The 11,949-nt window shown below is 27.8% G+C and overlaps 1 protein-coding gene across 1 annotated transcript; it reads left to right on the forward strand.

Moving 5' to 3' along the window:
* The first annotated feature begins 1,645 nt into the window (after nucleotides 1-1,645).
* Nucleotides 1,646-11,737, forward strand: LOC132935154 (protein mahjong-like). Its single transcript, XM_061001623.1, has 12 exons — nucleotides 1,646-1,740; nucleotides 3,803-3,932; nucleotides 4,496-4,627; nucleotides 4,690-4,817; nucleotides 4,905-5,068; nucleotides 6,017-6,165; nucleotides 6,251-6,418; nucleotides 6,903-7,056; nucleotides 7,152-7,294; nucleotides 9,808-9,984; nucleotides 11,398-11,536; nucleotides 11,607-11,737. The coding sequence occupies exons 1-12, from the start codon at nucleotides 1,646-1,648 to the stop codon at nucleotides 11,735-11,737; spliced, it is 1,710 nt and encodes a 569-aa protein (XP_060857606.1).
* The last annotated feature ends 212 nt before the right edge of the window (nucleotides 11,738-11,949 follow it).

Raw genomic sequence — 11,949 nt, forward strand, 5'->3', positions numbered from 1 at the left:
TGTTTTTTTCTCCCCAATGAAGAAAAAGTAAACATAATTAAAACCCAAAAATTGTTTACTCACGTTTTTCTGGATGAAAATATAAAACTTCTGTTTTTCAAATGAGAATACCCTTTTTCAACTATAAATAGTAGTACCTACTTATATTTATGAAAATCGGAAACCTATGAAATGTCCTTACAAATGTGTTCAAATGACCATTACATTACCTAACTACCTCTTCATCCTTATCTAAAAAATGTTTACCCGTGATGCTGAAGCATATTATGTATTTTATTATAAATATAGAAATGTAGAAACTATTCAATAATAGTACTTCATGGCGTGGGTAGTATTGGTTAGTCGGCTTGTTGAATTGATTTAATTATTCATTTATTGAACTTAAAAAAAAAGTATTTATGTAAGTATTATAAATACTTTTAAAAGAAAGTATTTGAATGCGTATTTTAAATACAAATTACACCAAGTATTTAAATATGTATTCTGAATACATTTAAAAAGTAATCTTAACAAGACTGACTATACCTATATTTTGTTGTCAAACAACCGAAAACGTGCATTCTATTACATAATATTTCTTAATGCCATAATATGTATGCAGTTTACACAGCACTAAAATAACATCGGTATACGAGCGAAATTGATAAAATCTATGTATAACATAGACTATAAATTTCATTTTAGTTATCGTCGTGCATGTTCCCCAGACATGGAAAGAATCATGACAAATTATATCATATTATATTTAATTTGTCATGGAAAGATTAATATAAAATGGATAATGTAGATTATTATTATAGTGTACAATATATTAGCGTTTATTCCAAGTCTGGGGAACATTTTACCACAATTGTATGTGCAGTGTTATCAAGCTGATATGCCTGTTTATTTAGTCATGACCACGGTCTCAGAAGATAAGGTCGGACAACTTCCCACCCTCCCGCCCATTACAATATTTCCGCTTAATGAGGCAAAAACATTTCCAAATTGCCGCAAAAGCTTAGACTTATTTTGAGGTTAAGAACAATATTTATATGGCATTCGGGGTTATTTTTATGGACTAAAAAATTATATTATTTTCTTCGACCATATAAACTAGTTGGTTTATAATAAACTAGCTAGTTTATAAGGTCGAAGTTTATTTTAAACTTGTAAAATACTATAATGCCATAACCTCAAAAAAAACTTTGCAGGGCAGCGCTCAATTGTACAGCGGCCAAATTTTGAGATGGATTTGCTTCACTAAGCAGAATGCTGAAAATGTATAGTTGTCCGACCTTATCTTCTATTACCGTGGTCATGTCCCAGACAAGAGTCGCGCATTTTTGTTGTTGTTTCTCGTAATTTCTGGTAATTAGTTGTCACTTGTCACTTGTTTTGCTTGTGGTTTCTGCTTAACAGATTAAAGAAGTTTTGTGTAAGTACATTTTTATGTTACCATTGGCCTGCTTCCCGGGCTGTGATAAAGGTAAGGTTGTCTAGTTTCTTTTCCGGTAGAAAAAAATAGATCCGGAAATCGGTTTTTCTATAATTCCATCACCACATCTGCATGTGGTTAATCGTTATTTATTATTTATTTTCAACAGAGTTGAAGGTCGTCCCGCCATAGTGGTCGCTTAGTGCTTAGTTACCGTTGCATAGAGCTATGGAGCAGTCAGTCAGTGAGCTAACCAACTTGCTACAGAGATGGGAAGACGAAATGACGACCCCTAACTACAACCCTATACCGACGTTGATCAAGTAAATAAAATTGTCTTAATATTGAAGAAGGATTTTTTTAATAAAATTAATACCTTGAGATATAGGCTCTTAGTTAAGACTTTTTTTAATTTTGAAAGTTATATAACACCTTCTATTTTAAGCAAATTAACAAGGCTGGGCAAGTCAACAATTTTTTTTAACTCATTAAGTTAAGTTAATATTGGAAAAAGTAAGTTAAGTTAAAAGTAAGCGATTATATGTTTATAACTTTATTAAGTTAAAAATTAAATTATTTTCGAATCTGTAGTAAAAATATGTTACTTACAAAATGAATGATAAATGTGGAAACTGTTTCAAGCTCAGATTTCTGTCCCCATGTGTCCATCGTAGTATGTTTAGCACTTAGCAGTATTTAGGTACTGACAATTAATGGTGGGACGTTGACGATTCATCCAACTCTTCTCCTACCTATTAAGGAAGGGGAAACTTAAAATAGTATAAATAAACCTTTCTATATTTTATAATTTATAAATAATTAAAATTTATTAACTTACAAGTCTACAACAATGTTCTATCTTAGAAAAATACGTATTTGTTTGTATACAGTTCTGAAAATTGCTAATGTTTAAATTAGGTTACAACTTTTGAGAAATAAACTAAAAATTGAGAAAATATAAAATATTCAAGAATCTAAAAACTGAAAAATAAATTATGATTTTTTAACTTAAATTGACAAAACGGGTGCCAATGATGGTATTGCAGTAAAATACTTGATGTAAAACTTTCAGTTGTATTGGTAAATCAATTGGGGACTTTATACTAGTGTTAGAAATGTAGTCACAAATAAAAGTATATACATCAGAATTATCAATAATAATTTCACTAGAGGGAAAACTAAAGAAATTATTTTCTTCATCACTTTTATCAGTATTATGAGCTGAAGCTCAATCTGAGATTGAGATTAAGTTTGAGAAGAAATGTTGTGTTCTTAAATAAATTCAAAACTGATAAAATCAAACAAAGTATCTTTAGTTTCACTTCTATCTTCTGGGATTACCCAATTTAATTTAAAATTTGGGTCTTAAGCTGAAGAAATTTTGAGGGAATTAGACTGCATGAAATTTTATAACCTGCAATCATATTTTGATTTAATGCAACGTTGATATTCTTTCATATCTGTATTTTAATTTGAATTTTTAAATGCCAGTTCTGCCATGGCGAGGGCTTGATACTAATGCAGTAATACTCAACAGTATATAATTAAAACCAAATAATAGTATTATAATAAATTATACTTATATTAGTATCTTATTTATTCAACTATATTCATATCCAAAATAATATTCAATTACCAATTCAAAATCAGACGTATAGCTAGATAAATAGTGAGACTAAGTATGAAATAGAAAGACGAGGATAAAGTACTTTGTACATTATCACTAAAAAAATATTAATTTAAATTCACTATAAATTTAGACATGGTTTATAATAATATTCAACACATTTTTTTTACCTTTTATCAAATCAATTTTTATAAATCATCTAAATATTAATAAACTTATAAAACAAAATTTCATTACAAAATATTTTTTGTTTTAAATAATAAACATAAATCATAATACATACCTTGTAATACTCAATCAAGAAAGAAACATCTCTTTGAACTGAAAATGCAAGTAGTTGTACCACTTTAAACAATTTTTCCGTTTTGCTATGTTACCCACAATACATTTAATTACATCGAAAAAATAATTCTCCCTGAAAATTTAATTTAAATAAAATGATTCAATATAAAACATGACTAAATTTTTAAAATTATTTTTCATTTTCAATAATATTCTACCTTGACTTGTGGTATTTGGTATTATGAGATATCGTCCAAGAATTTCTTTGATTTTATTAGTGCACTGCAAGGACTGATTTTGATTTTTGAAAATTGCTTAACATTTACTAAATAAACGTCGGCTGTTAACTTAATAAGCACCGTCTATTGAATTAAAAGTTTGTGCTGTACTTCTTTGGTATTTACGTAATTTCATTTCTGATTCATCATCTAAATCTTCACCATTATCAAGAATTCCCATACGTTTATTGTTCTCAGTACTTCATCATTTCCAGATTCTTCAATGACTGTATTCGTTCCAGTACCACAGCCACTTAACCCACTTAAATCACTTTCAATGGTGTTATATACTCCAAAATTATTTGAATATGTATTTAATTCAAATCAGGTACATCTAGAATAGTTAGTACTTACTTAAATGCTATTTACAAAATATGCTGCATTATCTGTTACGAGCAGTGTGGTTAACTTAGTTAATATTAACTTGACGTTTGAATTTAATTTTAATTTTTTACTCGTTAATTTCCAGCCTTGCAAATTACTGGTATACTGTAATACGAGTATAAGTTTCTTATTTATAAATTTAAATTACGTTCAAACACTTGACCTTTTTCATTATTCAATAGATTTACAAAACATGATTTTTGATTAAAATTTTCTGATATAAAATGTCTTAATATCATTATTACTGTGATTTTAACTTTTTCCAGATTATGTGAATTATTTGAAGCGGAAACAAAAAAATATCGTATAAAAGACACAGATAATTTTGATGATCACCATCCATCTCAAGTAGACCCTAATTGTGTACTGGGCAAGATGTATGAGGTTTTGTTTCGCAGAGATTCTTTAATGAATAAGGTAGATATTAAAATTAATACATATTTGGATTTTATTAAATTAATATAACTTATAATATAATTCACATTTGTATTCATCAAATACTTTCAGTTACTAATGGATTATTTAAAAGAACATCATTCGCCAAGACAAACTGAAGATGACCACAATTTAAATGTTGCTGTGTGTAGGCTTATAATGAATCTCATACCAGGTTTAGAAACAACTGTTGTATTTGAAAGTGTGAGTAAATCTTTAATTTATAATATTAGTGTTTGGAAACATAAAAACAATTTTTTTTCTAGGGTGTAAATGATCGACTTATTCAAAGGTTATTCACTTGGGCAGAAAATTCTAATGACCCATTGCAAACTTATGCAACAGGATTATTGGCATCTTTTATGGAGTTGACAGACACTGCTACTAATTTTAAGTGTGTATAATTATATTTATAGTATTTGTTATAATATATAGACGGATAGATTAATATATCACTAAAATATAATTTTAAATTATGTAGAGACAATAATAATAAACTTGTACCGATTATATTGGATCGTCTTCATTCATATTATACTAAATTTTGTGAAGAAACAGAAATTAATCAAAGCACGCAGCCATATCAAAATACAAATAGTGAGCAGCCTAATGATAATACAGATGCTCCATCTTCAAAGAGGAAAAGTAATTTTTCAATAAATTATTTATAAAACTTATTTTAGTTCATAATATTTGATGAATTTTAAACTAAAAAAAAATATTAATAGTATAGTAGGTATTAATTTATTATATATAAATACACTAAAATTATTTACATAATTTAAACTTAAAATGAATTTAAATCTCATTGTAATATTTTTTGAGTAAGCTACTCTTCATGACCTCACAATTTACCATTTTTAATACATAAAAAAAACATGCTTCTTTATGACTGTAGTAGGTATAAACCAACGAGTACTATTAATTTTAATGAAATTGATAACACTGTTAAAGATTTTAACAAGAACCTTTATATTTGTCTTGTGAGGACTTCCTAGTAAATCAAGTAAATTTATTACCAGTGTTTGCATATTCCATTTAAAAGGATTCTTTTCTGTTCCTTATTATTTTAAAAATAATAGAAATTTGTTCTTTTGCCATTTCTTGAGAAATTAATTAAGTTAGTTCAAAAGTTGTGAAATAAAAAGTAGAAAATCCTAATATTCTTAATTTATCATTTTGAGCAAGTTATCTAATAAAATCACAGGCTTTATAATTTGAAACTTATTTAAATATATTTATTTTATTTTCGTGATTTTTACTATCTAATTTAAAAACATAGCTTTTGTATACCTCCAGTCTGCTCTTAACTATTATATTTGTAATTATTTTTATGTAAACATAATGTTTGACACTAGAACTGTATAGAACTTAATCATCACAATTATTACAAATTTCTGAAGATTGGGAAATCATGTTTATTTTTGTAGATAAAAAGATTTTGCAGTATATCTAATTATTATTTTATTAAAATGAATTCGTTTAGCAGATTCTTTTAAAAGAAATTCTTTCCATGAATTCGTTCCTTCCAAACTTGGCAGTTAATTTTTATACTATTTTAATAAAATTATTAAATCTGAAAATATATTTTAGAAAGAGAAGAAAATGGTATTTGCAGTGATATTAATTCTTCCTATCCAGAGTCTATTGCAAGTAATTGGATACAAATCTATTCACCTACTTTGACTACAAAATTAGTTTACTGTCTCAAATATTTAGTACCAATTGGAGAATATCAAGAGGTATGTATTTTATACAATAATGTATACCTATATATTCATGTATATTATATTATGTATTATAAAATTTTAAAAAAATTGTTTCTAGTTCTTAAGCCATACCTACGGGAAAAATGCACTCAACTTAGTAATGAAAATAATTAATTCTTCAGAAAAACAAAATGGTTATATAACTTTTGAAGCATTAAAATACTTAACTGCTCTTTTATGCCATAAAAACTTTGTCACCGAATTTATTGACTCACATGGATTACAAGTATGTTTATTATATGTTATGTCAACTCTTTGGTGCCGAACTTAATTTTATCAGAGTTTTTTTTCAGTGTTTATGATTGGTTTAGTAGTTTCAATTGTTACGAGAATGTTACTTGAATTATATGATAGTAACTTACTTGGTGTAGTATCAAACACTGAAACACTTATATTTCTTAACTTCTCTTCAAACTTTATACTTATACAGACAGTTATATGTTATTATACTTTTACATAATTGCAATTAAGTTATTTTAACCTATTTTAAAAATTATTTAGTAGGTACAGCATGATCCATGAAATATTTAAAAATTTTCTTGAAAATCTAAATACTAGAAAAATCGTCCGAAATTCTGTGTAAACACAAATACTGTGAAATAGTAATTTTAAATATATTTCAATATCTTAATTTTATTGATATTGTGTTTAGAAAGTAGTTTTTAAAAAAGTGGTTACACATGAGACAATTTATAATTTTTTAACCATAGGTTTTAGTTACTTTAATGACTATCAAAACACCAATTACTCATGTTGACGTTATACGAGGATTAGCAAGTCGTGCATTAGCTGGATTGGCTCGCAGTGAATCAGTTCGCCAAATTATCAGGAAATTACCTTTATTTAACAGTGGCCAATTACAAAGTATGTAAATAATTATTTTATGTATTTTGATGTGAATGCATTTTTAAAATCTTATCAATTAGAAAATGCAATACATTTTATACATAATATTATAGGTTTAATGGAAAATCCTGTATTACAAGAAAAACGTCAAGAACATGTAACATTTCAAAAATATGCTTTAGAGTTAATTGAATTAGTTTCGGAAGAAAAAAAAAGTAATGGAGCATCACTGACATCATTGGAAAATATAAATAGAGTAAGTTTTTAATTTGTGAAAATTCTAACTCAAAATATTTGAACTTTTCCTGTTTAAAGTTTGAATAGGTTAAAAACCCATTTAAATAAAATATTTGTCTACTGTAGTTCCATTAAATTTATTAGATAAATAGAATGTACATTATACAATTATATAGAAATTCGCTAGGCTAAAGCGGATTAAAATTATCCCACACCTAAAATGTACCATGTTAATGATACAGTCCATCCTGGTGCATTTTTTTAACACCTGTATGAGTGAAAAAATGTCTATAATGTCTATATTATAACTTATAGAAAAGATATACATTTGACTAGAGCTTGTCTTACGTTCAATTATTATGAATAATAACACAAGCTTAATTCTACTGTAAATAAAATAATATTGAATAATGATTAGTACAATTTAAGAAGAATTTTTGTATAATTTATTCAACTAATTATAACTTTTTTTATCTTTGTTCTTTATTTCAGTACTGTTTATCTAATATAAGATTATCATAGAATCAACTCTGTATACACATACCTATAATACAATATAAAAATATGGAAAAATGGGATAAGAAGCGTCCTGTTTGAAGTTTGTTAGGACAAGGGGACATGTTTCTCATACGGGGATTATCTCGTTTTAAACTAGATGTATGATCTTAGTTTACTACCACTGAGTGCTTTTTTTTTTTTAATTGCCCTGGAACTTTATTATTTAAACAACCCAAAGGTCTTTATAAATATGTTTAACAATTATATATATTTTACATACTAGATATAAATTATATATATTTTTACACGTTGATGGAGTCACTTCCAATGAAGTGGCTCCTGCCTTAATCTAAGACATCTGATGTCCTTGGAGTTATCTAATAATTGGATGGCCAATGGATTGACATGGTGATCTAACCTCATCTCGTGTTTGCGATCAAACATTTGGATTTCATCTGATATTGTGAATTGCGTTATTTCTTTCAAACCGGTAGGCTGCAGTGATATTTTCACAGCGTTGTATTACATCGATGTTAGACTTACTGGCACAACCACACAGTTGAATGCGATAAACCCAGATTGGTTTTATAATTGCAACATACTATTTTCAAGCATGTTCAATCTCTCATTTAATTTTTTTAATGCTGTCATAACGTCAGATAGCGACAGTACATTTTTTTTTCGTGTATGGGTTTGAATCAGTGGACCCTTTTGTTTTTCGTTCGATAAACTAGCCATCTGTGCAAAAGAAACTTCTTGAGTGACTAGTTTTGAAGGATTTTATTGTAGTCTTTGTACTGTTGTAGATTTTTTTGGGTGAGCTTTTTCTATTGCATTTTTATATGTGATGCATCCCTTCCAATTCGCGGTATGTCCTTCACCACAGTTTGCGTATTTCACTTTTGATTTCTTACACAAGGGCAATTTAGTGAAGTGTGTCCTTCACTACATTTTACACACTTTGGTGTTTTTAAACAGTAGTTTTAAGTGTGACCAAATATTTGGCAATTTTTGCACTGTGGCACTTCTTTTTTTTTTTGGAGATTCCACTTTTATTGTATGATAGCACAAATTTTTAATATCATAAATGTCTTTGATGTTTGCTTGTGGTTCCAAATCCACGAAAAATAATTTAATCTTTACAATAGTTCGATCACGAAACTTGTTGTTAGGGTTGACTTTTTTTTTAATTTGAATGTTCGTAACATTATGTACAAGATGTCCTAGTTCGGATAATTTGCTTTTAATGTCACAGAGGTCAGTTTCAGGGTGTAATCCACGATTACCGCCGGAAACTTTTTTTCTGTTTTAAGTTGGTATCTGTGATACTCAATTTTTTGCTCTTCTAATACTTTTATAGTTCGTTGAAACTGGTGTTCGTCGCCTGTTAGTATCTTAATTTCACCATTAGTCAAAGTTTTAATTTGTTGCTCGTGTCCCTCAGCTTCTTAAAGTATAAATTTAATCATTAATTGTTCTAAATCATTTACACCACATACCTACACTGTTGTTGTAAGTGGTTTATGGATTTTTACAGAAGCTCTCGCTACTTCTTTCGTCACTTTGATTGTTGTTATAGGCGAGCTCAAAATTTTTTTGGAGCTCCCAGCGTTCATTTTAGAAAATATCTAAAGTTGTAATTTCTCATTAATTAATCGCAATTCTGTTATCATATGTTTCGAGGTTACATTGTCATTTTGTATTTGTGTCCAAATACTAGCATCAACTGTAATATTTTGCGGTGGTTTTGAATCGACGTCCATATTTGCATACATTGTGCAATTCGGCCAGTTTGAGTGTGATTTACTTAAAATATATTTGTTTATAAAAACTTACCATTCGTCAAACAGGCCGTGGTTTGCATTGTAAACATAAACAAAAAAAATTGTAATAACTTAGGCAGCACTATTTCGCGAACTGCGAGAGCGAAACATACGCCTTGCTTGTTTGGTGTGCAAAACGCAACTACTGAGTGAATTTAAATATATAATTACCAACTTCAATGATTTTATGTATAAATTGTTTTATTTGTAGGCAAATGTTGTTGCACTAACTGAAATTAATTACAAAGAACAACAATTTCACTTTTTATTGTATCAACATTATATGAAAAAAGGTTGGTTCTCAACTGTAGAATCAATAGCACGAGATACAAAGCTTAATATATCCGAGAAAAATCTTACGCCATTTACATATATTTCCCATTGCTGTGTAAGTATTATGTTTAAGAGGTTTTTATACATGCAAGTTTGTTTCCATGTAAAATTTCCATTCAGCAGAAACTATTTTGTGTTAATATTTTTAATGTTACAGTAAATAGACTTATAATCTAATTATTCAAAAGTTAGATATTTATCTGTGATATATATATTAATATTGTAAAGCAAGTAATTAGTATATAAAATATTAACAATTTTAAAAAGCTCATAAATTTATTTAAAATAAAAATAACAAGAAAAATTGATTTTCTTACCATTCAACATGGTAATTGGTTTATTTAGAGTAATATTAATATCAACAATACACAGGAGTCTGTTGAATGCAAATTTTTCATGTTATACGTTATTATATGTATGTCGTATTACGCAGCCCAAAAGACTCACAGTTTAAATCGTTATCGTCATGAAACTAATTCTGTGCTCACTATTAGCATATCATACCATCAACCAGAGTAAATATGTAAAATCATACGAATCCGCGCTCTAATCATATTAAAATAGATCGAGTTAATAAGCACAGAGAAAATTAAGTTAAAAAGTTGAAATTTATTAGACTTAAGTCCATAGACTACATTAGTCATATATTTCTAAACTTGAATATACATATACACTATCAATACCTACGACAAATATGAAAAGTATGATAGTATAACTTATAATGATTTTAAACAGGTACAAAGCTAACGCAACCTACCTACTTTTTTCTTTTTTGTTATACAATTTAAAAATAAAGTTTTCATAAATTGGTCATTGACAAAATAATTTTATTCACAAACATAACTGCACAGTGTATAGGTATAGTTTTTTTTTGGTTAAATAAAGTAACTAATTACTTTCTGATGGGTGGTGGGGGAAACATAGGAAAAATAAGTACACAAATTAAAGGAAATAGGTACCTATCACAATATAATATAAGTCTTCATCAATTATGTCCATTGTTGATAGTTGAAGTATTTTAATAACAACCACTGAATCTTTTTGGTAATTGCATACTCTTTTTTACAATGAAGATTGTATTTCCTAGTAAATGGGAACGGGTTTGACGACCTGTAAACCAATAATGTACACATTTAATTCAATTTGATAAATAATAATACTATGATCAATTGTTATCAATTTTTACTATAAGCATAAGCTAAATATACAATCGAACATTTAAAACATTTTTAACTGCAAGATAATTTGCAAAAAACAACATTCAATCTTTACCTGTTTAACGTATCCAACTAGATGCACTTTCCCTTTAGGAAAGTTACCAATGTCCAAAGTAGTTATGTGTTTCTTTGAGGCTCTCTGCTTTATTAAAATAGATAGAGACAATACGTTATTATTACGTTATTTTAATTATGATACTTAGTTTTGTTGGCTGATAACATAAATACTAATAAATATTTTTGTACTTAAGAATCGGTTGTTTAGAGGAGGAATATTCCCTATAAGTTCTAAACACACGATACAATTCAAAAAACCTGAATTAGCCAATTCATCTAACGGTCCTTTAGGTGCTGTATTTCGTGCAAGCGGAAGAAATTCAACTCCAAAACGTTTGAATATCATTAGGTATTTTGTATTCATTTAATAATTGGTTTATTAATTGTATTTAAATATCTTAAGCAAATGTATCAACTGTATTTTATTTATCTAGACGATCAAAAAATCTACCGAAACCGGAGCCAGAACAAGAAGGAATGGCAGCAGGAAGGATAAATGATAATATTTCAAGTGGTAGCAACGTCAAAATATAACGGATGAATTACTGTCGTGTACGGCCCTATTTGACATGTTGATTTTATGATATACGCTGAATAAACAGATTATATGAAAATACGATTTAATTTTTAGACGAAAGTAGGTAAATTTATTCGTAATGTTCGTAAGACGCAACAAATTAATACTGATTAGTTATTACTGTGACACAGACACGAATAATTAATTTTCCAAACACTTATGCACTTGA

Source organism: Metopolophium dirhodum, chromosome 1 (assembly GCF_019925205.1).
Source record: "Metopolophium dirhodum isolate CAU chromosome 1, ASM1992520v1, whole genome shotgun sequence".
In the NCBI taxonomy this organism is placed as follows: Eukaryota; Metazoa; Arthropoda; class Insecta; order Hemiptera; family Aphididae; genus Metopolophium; species Metopolophium dirhodum.

Coding starts and splice junctions, on each gene's coding strand:
- LOC132935154 (XM_061001623.1), top strand. CDS start 1,646: ATGGAGCAGTCAGTCAGTGAGCTAACCAACTTGCTACAGAGATGGGAA. Junction 4,628..4,689: donor CAACTGTTGTATTTGAAAGT/GTGAGTAAATCT, acceptor TTTTTTTTCTAG/GGTGTAAATGATCGACTTAT. Junction 6,419..6,902: donor TTGACTCACATGGATTACAA/GTATGTTTATTA, acceptor TTTTAACCATAG/GTTTTAGTTACTTTAATGAC.